This window comes from Rhamphochromis longiceps, linkage group LG16, assembly GCF_057381845.1.
Source record: "Rhamphochromis longiceps isolate RC_006_pf linkage group LG16, R_longiceps_female_GT1.1, whole genome shotgun sequence".
NCBI classification, from domain to species: domain Eukaryota; kingdom Metazoa; phylum Chordata; class Actinopteri; order Cichliformes; family Cichlidae; genus Rhamphochromis; species Rhamphochromis longiceps.
In genome coordinates, this window is record NC_140572.1 from 19753375 (window position 1) to 19771223 (window position 17849).

The 17849-nt window shown below is 41.3% G+C and overlaps 1 protein-coding gene across 1 annotated transcript in view; it reads left to right on the top strand.

The window, feature by feature from the left end:
* The window catches only part of col4a1 (collagen, type IV, alpha 1), a 50277-nt gene that overhangs the window by 7960 nt on the left and 24468 nt on the right, over positions 1-17849 (top strand). The window contains exons 2-3 of the mRNA XM_085384719.1: positions 14001-14054; positions 17392-17481. Coding sequence (XP_085240845.1) covers positions 14001-14054; positions 17392-17481 — 144 coding nt within the window. The remainder of the gene's footprint in view (positions 1-14000; positions 14055-17391; positions 17482-17849) is intronic.

Here is a 17849-nt window from a genome sequence, read left to right on the forward strand (position 1 = left end):
ATATATATATATATATATATATATATATGGGAGGAAGCTAGATCACCCAAAGAAGAGCCACACTGGCACGGGAGGGACGTGCAGGTCCCACAGAGGAAGGCGCTGACTGGGGTTCAAACCAGGACCTTCTTGCTATGATGTTAGAGGTTACACTTGAAATTAATCACGTGCTTATTTTTAGTATAAATACACATCTATCAGCTTATCTGCTGTGTATGTTTTTAATGATCATCGTGTGCAGCAGATATATTTATAACAAAACCTTCTTGCGTTACCTCACTGAACAAGACTCCAATTTCTGAAAGGATATGTTTGTTCTTATAAAAAATCCCTCCAAATCAAATAAAGATCCCATCAGACCTGACTCACATGAACAGTTTGTTTTATACCAGTGTGCAGAACTGAGTGTTCCTGAGCCTCTTTAATCTTAGCAGAGGTAAAAAGTTGCAGATAACAGATACGGTTTTGGCAAAATATTTTAGTTTTGATTTTGATAGGTAGTGTTTTCTACACTAGTTGCTCCTGGATTTGGGACAACGTGTTATTTTCTTTATCCATCCAATCTTGAGTTTCATTGTTAAATCAGTTACCACCAAGCCCCTTGTGGTAAAACCTGCCAAAACATAAGCAGTCCAATCATAGAAATGGGCTTAGACATGCAACAGCTGGTTAGGATCGTGGTACAGATTGCCGTTTACTCTCTGATAACCTAACTTTCCCTCTCCAGAGGGATATAAGGGATTTAGGGCTTCTCTTGGTGCTTAAGTATCAATCAATAAATCCTTTTACAAATTGCCTGTCACAGTTAACTCAAAGAGCTGTTTTCCCCCCTTTCATCTTTTACAACTTCACCTGAAATTTCTTTATTAGTTGTTCAATATTCAGATTTAATACTGCTTTATACTGCTTGAACATGATGGGTGTTAAATATCTCCTTAATATGAAAGATAAGCAACACTGGAAACATTAAAAATATATAGTCTTAATTTATTTTTATTAAAAACTTTTTAAATTGATTTTAAGTTGAATTTATTATTATGTTTTAAAACGTCTTTTTGTTAGTTTCATATAATTTAAAAATTTTTTTTTAAAATTTTATTATTTTGTAAACTGGCAAGCATACCTAAAACACCTCTTGTCAGTACGTAGGCATCCTTTGATACTGCATCATGTTGCTGTGGTTAAGTGTTTTGATGCCATGCCCAATGAAAATCCCCAGCAGAGGCCTCTGCTGAGAGCTGCAAATAAGAGTTTGCGAGAACTTGAAAACAACAGCTTGTATGGTTGGTGGGGTAACTGATTTACTGAGTGATGGCAATCTAGCCCAGCTTCTCGGTGCAGATGAGAGAGGCACATGGCTCATATTTGTCTCATTATAAGTTATGACAATAAAGGGGATTGACAGAAATTGCAGATCCAGCTGCAGAGGAACCGAAGTTCTCCCGTATCCATACTTAGAGCCTTGAACCCCTTTCCTGGAAGAACGGATGAGTTATCCCGTGTTGCCCTTTTATGTGGCTGCAGATGCTATGCTTGAGCTCTGACATATTGCTGGACAACAAGAGGTCATCCTCCTGAAGTTTTCCAGAAAAGGCCTTAATCAGATAAAATTGAGTAGCAAACAAGCTAAGGAGGTCTCATGATATGGTTCACAGGAGAAGATGAGACATGCCAGTCTTTCAATGCGTAGGGGCAGTTTAAGGCATTTTTAACAGATATGAGGTCAGATCTGTCGCCGGGGTTCTGCATCTTTAAAGCCTCAGAGGGGTGTAATCTGTAAGCTGTAATCTCACCATATGTTCAAACAGTAGGGATGTAATGACGTTATGGAAGATAAGGATTGGCACGGATGTAGGAGAACAATAGAGAGAAACTCTCTCAATTAGCTGGCTATCAGATGAATAGTGTGGTATGATAATGGGCCTGAAGGGCTCAATTAGGCCTTCATTAGTTTGTGAAGTACAATAATAAAGGCTTTCTTTCTCTTGTCCTTGGAATTTCCTCTTCTTCTTACATTCAAGTTGTGCAGCTTCACGTACTGCACAAATAGAAATGCCTGTGTGAAACAGACCTTAGAGCTGTACATGCTCCATTCAGGTTTTCCGAATATTATTATTATTATTAATAGGCACTTCTTACAAGGGAGAAAACTTCCCCATAATTCCAACATATGGTTGATTTGCACTCTACAGTATTTGGCATGCTGATACTATTCAAGCCTAATATTTTGGCCTAATATTTCAATGCTTAATAAATGTATTAGACCATCATCTGATGTAAGGTTTATGCCACAGCTGCTCTAAATTAACAGTATTGGTAATTACCAAAATATTTTTATGCTTCAGTAATGGTTACTCCACCAGTAAGCATAAGCTCTTAAATCGAAAAGATATTTTCATTCTAATATGCAGTTTTACAGTCTAATATACTGTTCTCATTTCTTTATATTTCACTTGGAAAGGGAAGTAGGTGGAGTGATTTACTGAAATTGACAACCATGCATGGAACTACAAGCAGACAGAGTTTGTACATGAGTAATGAGCTCTAAAGTCAATATTTGGTATGACCACCTTATTTCCTCAACAAAGTCTAACTCACTTAGGCAAGCTTTCTTTTCATTTATTTAAGTCTTTCTTTAAATAGTCTTCATGAATAGATTTCCAGACTTTTTGAAGGACATTCAGAGCTGTTCTTTGGATGTTGGACACCTTTTGTTACATTCTGTTCCCAAACGATCCCACACTGCTTCAATAATGTCAGGGTCCGGGCTCTGGGGAGCCCAATCCATGACTGACAGTGTATCATTGCGTTTTTACTGCATTGGCAGTGTGTTTGGGATCATTGTCATCCAGGTGGTATCACATGATGGATCAAAATCTTTTTGTGTCAGTCTTGACAAGATCAATTTTGAGAAGATGATAGGGTACAAGGACAGGACGGAAAATGCGTGAAAAAGAGCCGATGACCAAAGAACAACTTGACCTTCAGGAAGTCTGAAAAAGCATCCACTTTAAAAAAACAACAAAAAGCAAGCAAGCTCAATATCACCTCTGTAGCTAATGTTAGCTCATAGAACTGCTGTGCCTATAAGGTAGATCTTCACAAAGAAGACTTTAAAAGCTAATAGGCTGTGATGATTTCTTTCATTGTTCTTTACGCGTGCTAATTTGTGTGAGAATGTTCCAGGCTGAGAACGAAACCAGTGAAACTTAAGTCACAGGGGTCATTGCTTGTCCTCACGTCCTGACGTTATTCCCAGATACCAGAGCACTCTTGAGAGACAAGTAATGCTGACCCAACCCCTTCTTGTCTTTGTGAGCATAAAAGGCAAGGAAGAGGCCTTCCTCCTTTGAGAAAGAATGGCTTCCCAAAGCCTATATCCGGTGTCCAGCGCTGCACATTCACAGAGGAGGCAGGCAGAGTTGAAGTGAGCATGAACAGAATTGGCCCCTTTTCAAAGAATACAAACGCCTTAAAAAAAGTCATTGTTGCCACCCCTTCATCACCGCCTTATGACCAGTTTCTTCCTCTGATTGCATCAAAAGCAGATTTGCTGGACACAATGTTTAAACTCTGTTTCTGTAGATTGTCATATTTCACTTCCAGGGCACAGACACGTCAAACTGATTTAGGAGGAAGCAAGAAAAGAAGTGCAGCTTTTGATTTGATGTTTGTGACCATATTCATTCCTGTGGGATTGTAGAGGAATTTATTTTGTTAACTTGTGCGTGGAACAATAACTGCCAAGACAAGTGATGTGTGGGCACGTGAACAGAGCTCTGCATAGCAGCCATAAACACATTTCTCACAGGCAGAGATGAGAAAACTGCAACAAGATCTCACAGTTAGCTTGCCAGAGTTCTGATTTCTCAGGCTACATTTTTTTTATGAGCATGCCACATAATCTTTTGCATTTGAGTGTTAAAAGTGTCCTCTTTGCTCAACAAAGAGCCCGCTTGTGGGCAGACGTGGAGTGTGTATGTGTGTTTGTTCGGTAGTTAGAGCAGGAAAGTCCCCTCTGAAGGAGATTAGTAGGAATCTGACTTAATTTGCTAACAAGGTAACATTTGATCCACATTCACATCTCCATTCGCATACTCTAACACTGAGGAAGAGCTGATTTATCAAGATGACCTTTGTATGGAAGTCTTGTTTGGGCTTCTAAATCCCCCACTAATGGCCTGAGCAGAGGTTACAGGTCATTTGGGTGTTGCTGTCTGGGTCATGTGACAGGTCAAGATGGAAGGCCTGTCGACTAGCTGATTAAAAGAGGTCATCAACTCTTTGTAATCTATGGCAGGAATATGGGATAGGATGTGTTGGAAGCATTAAGATCTGAAGTTGAGTGAAAGGTGACCCGCTGAGTCTGAGTTGGAAATGATAAGTAAAGCACTGCAGTGATTTATGACATTGTTTAAATGAAGTAGTAGACCTCGTGGCTGTTTTTGGCTTTAGTCTAATTCATAAAACTATCAAAAAGGACTTTGTGATTTCTCAACATGTGCAGGGAGTGATCAACACAAACTTGTACAACTCAAATCCACATGTACACACACACACACACACACACACACACACACACACACACACACACACACACACACACACACACACACACACACACACACACACACAACATTTTGGGACTCAGCAAAGCCTGACAAATTGTATAAAGCAATTTTCCCATTAGCTGAGTTAATTTTGCGTGTGACAGTTCCTGGATGGCCTCCATATGGCTGGTGCTGGACCGGTCAAATGGACTGCACAGTGTTAATAATGCATGTTTTATGTGTGCTTACATGTTCAATTTCTGAGGCTCCATAGCATGAGGTGTGTCTTTGTTAGGATGCTGGAGTTAAAGTGATACTCTGGGACAGAGATGCTTTACTATAAAACATACACATCTTTGCTCCCAAACTAACCTTGGCCACACATGCTCATGCATCAGCAGGGTAACAACTGACTGGTGTGCAGGTTAATGTTTGTTTATACATTTGTGTTTGCCTGTGTGCCTTTTAGCAGAGACTTGAGTGTTAAGTCATTTTCATGCATTTTCGTTCAGCTCTTCCCAGCAAGCTCAGGCATGTGATATCATGTTTGCCAAGGTTTCCGATTTCACAGATTTTCCTGCGTCTGTTTCTCATTTTGTTTACATCCATTGCATGTGTGTATGTTTCGAACAGGCTAATTCATTTGGCTTTTTGTGCGGGCATGATTGAGTTCATGTGTGTGTATGTGTGTGAACTAGTCTCTGCAGATGCATCTGCTTTCAGTTACAGAAGCCTTGAGCTGGTTCTCTGGTACAGATGAATACCTGCTCCCTGTGGCCAGAACAGGACATGCTTTACATCAGGCTGGTATCGGCTAATAAGCGCCGCGGGAGTCTTTAAATACAGGAAACAGAAACCTTTGTTTTATTGCAGAACGTACATATAACATATCTCCAAGTATGACTCTTATTTAAGATGTAGTCATAAATTAAGCTCATCTGATAACGTAACAATACAAAACAAGAGGAAAAGTAGATTTGGACTGTTTTGTCAAGGTTTTTTTTCCCTTCAAATTCATCAAATAAATACATTATTAGGTTGGCATGGCATGGTGGTACAGCAGCTGTGGCCTCACAGAAAGAATGTTCCTGGGCTGATGCAGATGCCTCACTGTTGGACTTTGCATGTTCTCCTTGTGTCTGTTTTTCTGAATACTCCCCTCAGAGTGCAAAGTCATCATGATAGTCCAGTGAGAGACCAGTCAGGGTGGAGCCTGCCTTTCACTGTATGACAGCTGGGTTAGGTGACAGTCCCCTACAACCCTGAATTGAATAAGGGAAGGTAATTGGAACGAAGGTTTGTTTATTGATTTCTTTTTTGACTGAGCCAGATGTTTCCCCTTCCTAAACTGGCTCACAAAGCTAAGCTAACTTTCTTTTGCTTTAGCCTGGGTATACTTTATTTGTAGCTGAATGTTATTACTGTGGCTAAATGTCTTTCACAATTTGCTTTAAAGCAAAAATAAATAAATAAAAAAATACAAATTTTAAAAGTGTTTCCAAACATTTTATGAATTAAACATGATTTTTGATATTGAATTAGAAAAAAAAAAGCTCTTTCAGTTGGTGCACGTATTGCTGTCTCTCACACAGACACGCTTGTTTACAGAGCGGGTTGCACCAGGAGCCTCGTCTTCCAAGTATGGCAGTAAGATAGAAATTTCCCCTCCTCCACTTCTATTCTCCCATCCTTGACTCAGTACCAGAGAAGGCCAGGAATGTTAGAGGAGCACGCTTCAAACCGAGCACATGCTGAAAAAGCTTATCAATCCTCCTCCGCTCATCTCTTTTAATATTTCAGGTTTTTTTTGGCTTTATATTTCTCTCCCTCATTTTTCAGCGTGAGGAATGCTGAGAGGACGAGCACCTTTGTGGACAAGGGCACCTACACAATTAAGTAAAACCACGAGAAAGACGAGTTGGCACCACAGAGATGCTAATTTTGTGCGGTTATCTAGACATCAAAATCAGCTGTGCCCAGAGTGTTGTGCTGACTGTAACGCTCTGTGCTCCATAACTGTCTCATTTAGCACTGCCTAACGAGCCCTGCTGCCAAGTGGGCTCCTTCTAACATTTATGGAGTAAATCTATCCTAATTGTCTCCATATGGAAGCAATGATCTGTGGTTTAGTGTCATGAGCATCTCTTTATTGGGTTACACAGGTTAAACATTGATGCCACTTTGCTAAATTGACCGAAACAGAGGAGGATCCTGTTTGATGGCTCATAATGAGGAATGCCTGTGGACGCACTTCAGCACACCGAAGGGGGGGGGGGGGGGGGGGATCTTGCAAAACTTTATTTTAGTTACTTCACGAAAGAAAATTCTCAGCTGTTTATGTGAAGGTTGCTCGATATGTTAACATCTTCACTATGTTGCATAATATTTACGGGTGTGACACAAAGCCAGATCATCTCGGATGCGATTACGAGTAATTAGCGGAGCCAAAACCCAAACAGTTGAATAAAACGCCCAAAACACAGTTGAGAATATAAATACAAAGCAAAGTGATGCAACAGCATGACTCACCTCACATGCTGAATCTGGTGTTTAGGTTGAAATAGCTGAGAAGTGCAGCAGTTTCCGTTTCCAGCCGCAAAACAACTGACTCAGGGGAGATAGTGGCACCCTAGATCGCAGAGATTTTAGGGTTTTTGTTTATCACAGCATGCCAAATGCGACTCAAGTGAAGGACTATATGTGCAACTGATGACAGGAATAGTGCGACAACCACATTGGATAAAGTTTATGTGAGGAACAGCAAATTGTCCTGCCGAGTTATCAGCTTTGCCCCTCAGTGAAATCCATATCAATGTGGAAGGAAGGCTCCTCTCTGCTCCCCCCGTAGCCGGGGAGATAACCAAGGGGGAATAACTCCTGTCACGCTGCTGAACTTGTGTTTTTCTTGTGTTTTTTGTTCTGAAAAAACGAAAAAACAAACGAAAAAACAAGCTGCAGACTTTCACCACATAGTTGATGTCTTGATGTGAGCTCCCAGGGCATTTGTGCATGACTTTGGTTAAAAACCTTAACTCGTGGTCAAAAGGACAGATGTGTGTAAGCTGTTTGTGTATTTTGATGCTGTATGATAGCTATTAAGTTTATCCTACTGTTGGGGCTTTGTTAGAATTAATTGTTTGCGTTATTTAAAAAAAAAAAAGAAAGTGTGTGTGTGTGTGTGTGTGTGGGAGGGGGGCACCAAAACTGCCTACACACTGCAGCATTCACCCCCCACCAGAATATCCTGGGGGTGGGATGTTATGAAAGGAATGTGCTGGGAATGTCACGTCGTTTTAAAAAGAAGATCTGCAGATGACACTGACCAGATGTTTCTGTGATCTTCAGCTCCCCTTAACATGGAGCGAGGCGTGCAGTGAAACTGTTACAGCTGTTGTAAATGTATAGTCAGTGTGGAGCACTGCAGCGATGGGAATTTTTCTGCCCTCATGAGGTAATAGCCAGTACTGCTCCCTTCAAAAACACTAAAAAAGTTCAGCTCACAAGATTTGTGCAAACATTGGTTAAAACTTATACACATGAGGTGCACTTGTTGTGTTTGGAAGCTGGATGTGGATATGCCCACTTTGGAAAGAGGAGCTGAGGTTCTGAATCGCAAAGCCACAGAGGAAAGCTGGACGACTCTAACTGTGCAAACCAAACCTTAAAACTATAGCTTCTTTCCCTCATTGTTTATCCTTTGTTTAATGCTGAGTGAAGACGTTTGTATGGAGTCTGTATGGGAGTGTTTTATGAAAAATGTGCGTTCAGGAATGCATTTCAATGCAGCATGGTTAAGACAGCGTGCTGCACTGATTGGTTGTGGAAAAGTTATGAAATTCTTTTCTCTGATGGCAGATTATTTTACTGAGCGATTCAGTAAAGATTTCAACATCAGTGCAGCACAAATCTACACAAAACACTAGCAGCAAAATAAAATAACAGCCAGAGATCAAAGTTTGCTGTTTGAATGTGCAATTTCAGATTGTATCACGCAATCAGCACATGTAAAAAAAAAAATCTCTTTAAGCTGTCTCCTGAGGACATTTGTGAGATAAAATCAGAAGCCTAAGAGAACCTAAGAAATGGAGTGTGTCAAATGATAGCTTACGGGTCTGATGTTCAAATCTTTTATGCCAACATGTAAAAAAAAATTCTGATAATGGAGACAGAGGCAAATACTGAAAGCCCCTGGTGAAAAAGAACCTGGTGGTGGTAAGAAATGTAAAAGTCTGATGCTTGGAGTCTATCTTTTAACAATTTGTGCTTTGCTACATTTGCTGTTCTTTTTTTGGCTGCTCTCTGGTTTACATTGAGAGAGTTTGTGTTATTGTCAGGATCTCCGGAGCGACATCCTCACAGAGGCTTTTAATCTCTAAAGCAAACATTACTCATCACTTCCTCTCTCACAGGTTTGTCTCAGTGTCTCTCGCTTGCGTATGTAATGATGTCAGACATATCGAGCAAGTGCTGTCAAAAAGTTAGGCCTTCTGGGAAGAGGGTTGGCACAATGTGTTCCCTCGAACCTATGACACGTAACACCGTGGATACCTAGGCTTGTGAACGTGACTAAGTGTACCACGGAAGAAATCTTTTACTTGGATCCACTCCATCCTTCTTAAAGATATTAAAAATCTGTGTTTCTTTGCTTGCTCCAACTTCAGTAAACAATTACAAACAATTTGTCATATTGATGGAGTTATGAGAAGGCTCCAGTTTGTGCTTTGCCCAGTAAACATACACAATCTGCCAGGGTACATCATATTGATTTTTCACAGTCTGGACACATTCACACCTGGCATCCAGGCTTAGCAACGACATAAACACGAGTCCAGAGACACGTGAGGCTGTCTGCTGCAAAGAATCTCAGACGTTTCTTGTCCAACGCTGCATTTTGACAGTGAACATTAACACCTCACTCACCTTCTGCAAAAGATCGTGCTCTCTCTGCAGAGTAACACAATCTTCAGTGTTTATTTGGTGAGTTTTTGGTCACTCAAAATTACAAATATCGACAAATATATACAGTGGGGCAAAAAAGTATTTAGTCAGCCACCGATTGTGCAAGTTCCCCCACTTAAAATGATGACACAGGTCAGTAATTTGCACCAGAGGTACACTTCAACTGTGAGAGACAGAATGTGAAAAAAAAATCCATGAATCCACATGGTAGGATTTGTAAAGAATTTATTTGTAAATCAGGGTGGAAAATAAGTATTTGGTCACCTCAAACAAGGAAAATCTCTGGCTCTCACAGACCTGTAACGTCTTCTGTAAGAAGCTTTTCTGTCCCCCACTCGTTACCTGTATGAATGGCACCTGTTTGAACTCATCATCTGTATAAAAGACACCTGTCCACAGCCTCAAACAGTCAGACTCCAAACTCCGCCATGGCCAAGACCAAAGAGCTTTCGAAGGACACCAGGAAAAGTATTGTAGACCTGCACCAGACTGGGAAGAGTGAATCTACAATAGGCAAGCAGCTTGGTGTGAAAAAAATCAACTGTGGGAGCAATCATCAGAAAATGGAAGACATACAAGACCACTGATAATCTCCCTCGATCTGGGGCTCCACGCAAGATCTCATCCCGTGGGGTCAAAATGATCATGAGAACGGTGAGCAAAGATCCCAGAACCACACGGGGGGACCTGGTGAATGACCTGCAGAGAGCTGGGACCAAAGTAACAAAGGTCACCATCAGTAACACACTACAACGGCAGGGAATCAAATCCCGCAGTGCCAGACATGTCCCGCTGCTGAAGCCAGTGCATGTCCAGGCCCGTCTGAAGTTTGCCAGAGAGCACATGGATGATACAGCAGAGGATTGGGAGAATGTCATGTGGTCAGATGAAACCAAAGTAGAACTTTTTGGTATAAACTCAACTCGTCGTGTTTGGAGGAAGAAGAATACTGAGTTGCATCCCAAGAACACCATACCTACTGTGAAGCATGGGGGTGGAAACATCATGCTATGGGGCTGTTTTTCTGCCAAGGGGACAGGACGACTGATCCGTGTTAAGGACAGAATGAATGGGGCCATGTATCGTGAGATTTTGAGCCAAAACCTCCTTCCATCAGTGAGAACTTTGAAGATGAAACGAGGCTGGGTCTTCCAACATGACAATGATCCAAAACACACCGCCCGGGCAACAAAGGAGTGGCTCCGTAAGAAGCATTTGAAAGTCCTGGAGTGGCCTAGCCAGTCTCCAGACCTCAACCCCATAGAAAATCTGTGGCGGGAGTTGAAAGTCCGTGTTGCTCGGCGACAGCCCCAAAGCATCACTGCTCTCGAGAAGATCTGCATGGAGGAATGGGCCAAAATACCAGCTACTGTGTGTGCAAACCTGGTAAAGACCTATAGTAAACGTTTGACCTCTGTTATTGCCAACAAAGGTTATGTTACAAAGTATTGAGTTGTATTTTTGTTATTGACCAAATACTTATTTTCCACCCTGATTTACGAATAAATTCTTTACAAATCCTACCATGTGAATTCATGGATTTTTTTTTCACATTCTGTCTCTCACAGTTGAAGTGTACCTCTGGTGCAAATTACTGACCTGTGTCATCATTTTAGGTGGGGGAACTTGCACAATCGGTGGCTGACTAAATACTTTTTTGCCCCACTGTATGACTGAGAGAGCGATAATTGAAGCCGTACCGGCTCAGATGTTCCCCAGATTAACAAGGTCCAAGGTGTTGAGGAACCAGGACACGCTGATGAGAAGCGGGCTACTGCAACAAGAAGGCATAAGTGGGTGAGGGATGAGAGGCTGCTGCTGGAATGCTACTATGCAACTAACCCCAGTGGAAAGGATTACATGAAGAGGATGTGGGACTGTTGGAATGTTCGATACCCAACATCCAGATTGACAGCAAAACAATTAGTAGCTCAGAAGAAGCAACTGCTGGAGATGGATGAAGTACAACACAAATGCTACGGCAACAGGTAGCCAGGATGTCAGGTCAGGGGGGAGATACCATGACCCCCACCAGAGATTGGGTACCACTATAATGTCTGAATATGAAAGATGAATGTATATTGTGATGTGACTGTGATGTCCCCCTTTGGTTAGTGATGCTTCATCTTTAAAAAAGAATACAATTAAAATGGGGCGATCGTGGCTCAAGAGTTGTCAGTTCATCTTGTAATCGGAAGGTTGTCGGTTCGAGCCCCGGCTCCGACAGTCTCGGTCGTAGTGTCCTTGGGCAAGACACTTCACCCGTTGCCTACTGGTGGTGGTCAGAGGGCCCGGTGGCGCCAGTGTCCGGCAGCCTTGCCTCTGTCAGTGCGCCCCAGGGTGGCTGTGGCTACAATGTAGCCTGCCATCACCAGTGTGTGAATGTGTGCGTGAATGGGTGGATGACTGAGTGTGTAAAGCGCTTTGGGGTCCTTAGGGACTGTAAAGCGCTATACAAATACAGGCCATTTACAATTAAGAGAATTAAGTAAATAAAAATATATAAGAGAATAAAGTTCTTTAAGTATTATTGTTACTATTCCACTGCAGTTTGTATGTTTATTTCATCTCATATTTTTTGCGCAAGTTCTGTGTTTTGATTTCTACCTTGTGGTCCAGCTCGATAACCAGAACCCTCATTATGATGTATAGCTGAGGATTTATGATAAGGTCCTTGAAGGATCCCTCTTCCCTCTAAGGCCCAGACAAATCAGACATGTGTGCTATCTCTGTTTAGGTCATTAAAAGGCACTCTTTTTTTCCTGATTTCAGTTGGGTCTTTCTCCCATCATTCCCATCTGATGTTTGGGTTAATGATGATGCATAATGGGCGTAGAAGGAAAACAAGCCCGAGAAAGCAAAGACTCACCACTTTTATCTACCCGCATATCCCAGTGCTGTGTTTGGAGATGCAGCGGTGGATATCATAGGGCGGTGTTGGTTTGTGTGTTGTGGTTTGAAGCTTGGGTTTCCTGGTGATGACTCCAAAAGTAGTTGTGTCTTAAAAACAGCAGACAAAGAGCAATTCTGAGACAGACTGAGAGAAGCAGGTGAATGAGGCAACACATACCCACAAACAGCTGTGATCAGCAGTGCTGACAATTTGCAAGTGTATCCGGCCACTCCATTAGCATGCCTCAACTTCCTTGTTGAAATCCCCAAAAATAAAAAATTAAATCATATTAATATAAACACTAGAAGCTCTTATTCGTGCGAGCCAGCACATTTGCCATAATAAAACCCACATGTTCATCTCCCTAAGAGTCAATATTCTTTTCCCATGTTTGTCTTATGACACTAATCTGATCTAAAGCAGGTGTTCGTTACGTTCTCCTGCGGTGTTGCAGAAAACTTTTCAGCAAACAGAGGTGGTGAAGTGAGACGGGCTTAGGGGGAGTTGTTTTACAGCAAAGTAGTGGGAAACTGCAGGCCACACATGTAATGCACTGCAGGCAGAGGAGAACAAGTGCACTGTGGAAGGGTGTGGGCTTATAGTGCTGAAAACAGTCGCTGTTGTTCCCTGTCATTCTTTGAGCCACTTATTGATTTAAAGTGAAATGATTCAGACAAATGGCTGAATTTGATATCAGTAAATAGAGGATTAGACATGACTCAGGTATTTAATGTTGGGCTGACAAAGTTGTACTGTAAATGGCAATAGAGCTATTTATTTGTTGTGACTGCGAGAGACAGACAGAAATGCATGGAAGCAGAGTAGCTGTGGAGTGTCTGCCCAAGTCTCCAGAGCTGGTCCAAAGCCCTGACAGGCTTTTGGCTGAGCGCCTTACACGTGAGTCTAGCAACAGCTGGAAGATGGGAAAAGAAGGAAGAGAGGAGAAGTGAAAGACAGAGCCAGGCAGTGCAGGCCAGTTCCCAGGCTCTGGCCTCTGGAGACCCCCGAGAAGAGGAAGCATGGGGGATGGAGGGCCGAAGCCAGCTGCATTGATGTCCCACTGCCAGCAAATAGTTCTACAAAGCTACTCGTTGAATCCTTGATGTGGCTTAAAAGAAACCCGACCTTCCTTCAATGTCAGGAGTATCATCAGTACATTTAAACCTGCTACAACCAACTTCTTTCACTAGTTAAAAGTGAAGTCGCATTTTTTTTTTTAAAAACTGCAGATAATTTATGGTCAAATCTGCACAAGTCTTTAATTCTGTGAGTCCTTTTGGCATCTTTCAGCTAAATTGTGGGTTTTGAGGCCTTTACTGTTAGGAGACACAGCTGGCAGTTGATTTCAGCATAATCAAATCTACGGCACAAACCAAACAGCGGAGCTAGGAACTAGCTTGTGAATACATGTGACTGTTTATATATTTTAAATAAAAGGAGAGCACAGCTGAGACATCTTAAAATGGCCAGATTTCTTGTTTCCCACCCCCAGTGGCCAGAAAAGATCCACCTAAACCCAGTTTCACAAACATGCATTTCTAAGTGATTTTTCCTCTAAGTTACGGGTCGTTTGTTTTTATGTTTCTCCTCATCCTCAGGGCTGTGGTGCATCATGTGGAAAATGTGACTGCAGCGGTGTGAAAGGAGCAAAGGTAAGATTTGTTATTGGATTTTTCATTTATCTCTGTCTATAAACATTTAGATACCGTTGCCCACTTTTCCTTTTCACTTGATGTGATTCATTTGGATGTCAGTTTCCATTTACAGATGCAGTAATTTGACAGCAAATAGAAACAAAAGCCTCTTTTACATTTCAATGGGGTCAGCTCAGAGGGACAAACTGGAGCTGGAGTGCAGTAGGTTCAGTCACGGAGCAAAGACCAGGATGGGAAACAAGAGCAGTTTGAATTAGAGCATGTCCAGACACACAGCTGGCCTGAAGGTCTTATTCCCATCAGACGGATGAGAGCCTTGAGTTGCAGAAACACAAGTGGTGGGGACACCAACCATAAACTGGCTGTGAGCCTTAAAGCTGTCAGTGCTCTGGTATTAGTGTTAATCATGGACCGGAAACATGAAAAAGTTGTATTAGCTGTGTTGGGCAGGGTTATTTTTTTAGTAATTACATGCACTGACCAGCCACTTTGTTAGGTACGCATGTTCACCTGCTCATTAATGGAAATAACAGCAGTAACTCAGTCCATTTGGGCACGCAGACATGGTCAAGATGAGCCGCTGAAGTTCAAACCGAGCTCTTGACCATGTTCATCCATCTTCAACTGGTTTCTTGAACATGAAAATGAGTTCATGACGCTCAAATTGCCTCCACAGTAACCAGGTCTAAATCTGATATTGCACCTTTGGGATGTGGTGCAATGCGAGATTCACAATCACATCTGCAGCAACTGTGTAATGTTGTCATGTCAATATGGACCAAAATCTCTGAGGAATGTTTCCTGCACCTTGTTAAATGTATGCCATGAAGAATTAAAGCACCTCTAAAGGCATATAATGGTCTAACCCAGTACAAGCAAGGTGTAACTGATAAAGTGGCCAGTGAGTGTAGTTTTTCCTCTCAATAAAGATTTTCTTAGACTTAATTTTCTCTCACCTTAATTAACTAGTAAGGAAAGTCTCAAATATAAATAGCAAACTGACCTTAAAATTCCCCTCCATTGACTCAAGAATCAGCTTAATCAAATCAGGGTTGCAGGGGCGCTGGTGCTTATCCCTGCTGATGGAGGGTGAAAGGCAGAATACACCCTGGACAAACTGGCTGGCCATCACAGGGCTATTACGTAGAGACACAAAACCATTTAAACTAATGTTTAGACCACCAATCAATCAGCGAGCAACGTAACATGCACGTTTTTGGATTGTGGGATGAAGCCTCTGGAAAAAAAACCCGCATACAGGCACAGGGAGCACATGCAAACTCTACACAGAGCACTGTTGCCAATGTGAATGACCAAAGTAATCAACAAAGTCAGCCTACTAGCAGGTATTTCACTTGGAGCCAAATCCAAATATCCAAATTTAACATTATTTGTGTCTGTGATCTATAAATAGATACCTTACTTGCATGCTAACGTTAATCCCGACACACACCCTCTTTCTCCAGAAGAAAGGAAAAGAGGATAAAAAATATCTTTTGGACTCTTATTCAATTGAACTATGTGATCCAGTTCAGCACCTTAAAGCATTTAAAAACAAATAAAATAATATCTACAGGTAGCCTAGACTTTGTTTTCTTTTTAGTGCAGCTTGTGCTGCGTGAGCGTACATGTAAACTGTTGGCTCGGTTTTATCAGAGGACTGCAATGTTATCAATCCTCTTAGCGCAACAGTCTGGCCTTTTAAGGCTCACGCTAACATCAACAGTAGCCAAACATTCAGCTGGCTCGACGGCAGCAGATGTACTGATTGTTGTGTTCTGTGGAGTCTGGCCAATCACTGTTGACTCAAAGCACCTCTGTGGTTTGAAAGTTGCTGAAAGGCCTCAAACAGTCTTCCCAAAGTCTCATGCGTGCCTTATTTCCACTGATATCATTTCCTGATGAGGGACAGGAGTTGCTGTGGTAACCCTTATTGTTTAGCATGCAGCGTTTCTCCTCACTGTGGTCAGAGAATGAAAATCAAAGCTAAAACAACAGTTTGAGGGTTGTGCCCTTTTTATTTGTTCTACACTGCTCACTCCTCTCTCCACTGTGAAGGCTCTCTCTTCCTGATGAAACAATGCTGCCATCTAGTGGCAGATAGTGTAATATTTCTGTGTCCATTTAAGCACTGCCAAAGAGAACATGTTGAAACCTGCTTATAAAACTACTAAATATAAAAGCAAAATATATTAATAAAAATATACTTTCTTACTATTTAAATAACATTAAATAAGCTCTCCCATTTGAAATAACTGGTTTAAATATACACAAGCGCTTGAATTTGATTACTTTGGCTGTGTTTCTTTTCAAAATATCATACACGTAAAAATAGTTTTACTACAACCGTGTATCCATACACTGAATACTGTGTATCCAACTACTCTTAACTTTCTGTCTGTAATGTAACGACAATGTAATAACTCCCTCGTAGAGACAGACAGCCTTTCATGCTCATATTCATACTTACAGTCAGGTTAGAATCGCTCATTATTCTATCCCACTGCATGTCTTTGGACTGTGAGAGGAAGCCAGGGTACCCAGAGAACATACAAACTTCACACAGAAAGGCCTCAGGCTGAATTTGAACCCAGTACTTCCTCTGGCTCCCTCTCACTAACTATGTTAGTTGATTTCATCTTCAGTGAGGATTTAAGGGAGTTTATTTATGTGTGTTTTACTTAACTTTGAACTGACTATAGTATTTATTATTTGGTAAATCAAATAATTGGCTTCCCATTGAATTTAGGGTTCGTTTTAAAGTCCTTTTATTGGTTTTTAAATCTTTAAATGGTCTGGCTCCTGTCTATTTATCTGATTTGCTGAAGCCACATGTTCCTCCTCGCTCGCTCCGTTCAGCTGAGCAGCTACTGCTGTCGGTCCCTAAGTCGCGGCTGAAATGCAGAGGAGACCGTGCCTTTTCAATTGCGGCTCCGATGCTCTGGAATAACCTTCCCCTCCAAATTAGACAAGCGTCATCAGTGCAGGTCTTTAAGTCCAGATTGAAAACCTATTTTTATTCCCTGGCTTTTAACTCTGTAGGAAACTGGCACCTTCTTATTTATTTTATTGTATGTAATGATTTTATGGTATTTTTAATTTGGTTGTTGTTTTGATCTGTGTTGTTCAGCACTTTGGTCTGCCTGGTGTGTTCTTAAAGTACTATACAAATAAACGATGATGATGATGATGATGATGATAAATCATGCAATTTTCAAAATGTCTTGGAATCTATTGTTGAAACAGTTTGAGCATGAAAATAATTCAAAGTTAATGTGTAGGTTTATTTTTTTGCACTTGTGTTAAACTTTTACTATAACTGTGTGCATGACAGGGTGAGCTTGGGTATCCTGGTTCTCAAGGTAATATGGGATTCCCAGGGACTCAGGGACCTGAAGGGCCTCCAGGGCCAATGGGCCCCAAGGTTAGTACAAACATTTACTGAGATACTTCAAGGCTTCATCTGGTTTGTATGACCAGTTTTAAGCTGCTGTTTTAAATGAAATGTGAAAATGTTTATATTTTGCATGAGAAAAGTTAAGATCTTTAAAATGTGTTGTTAAAATCTTAATATATGAAGTCCAGAATCATGTAGGGAAAGAAAAGCTTAAAATCCTAAATATGCCAACCAATTATTGTTATCTGTCATAATATAAGCTGATTGCTTAGTACCTGATGTAAATGCCTTTATTAGCCTTAAGTAACCCTAATGTGGCTTGGCTTAACTAATAAATCACCTAGTTGAAAGAAAAAACACTAGATTTGTATTCCATAAAGGGTTTTAAGTCAGAT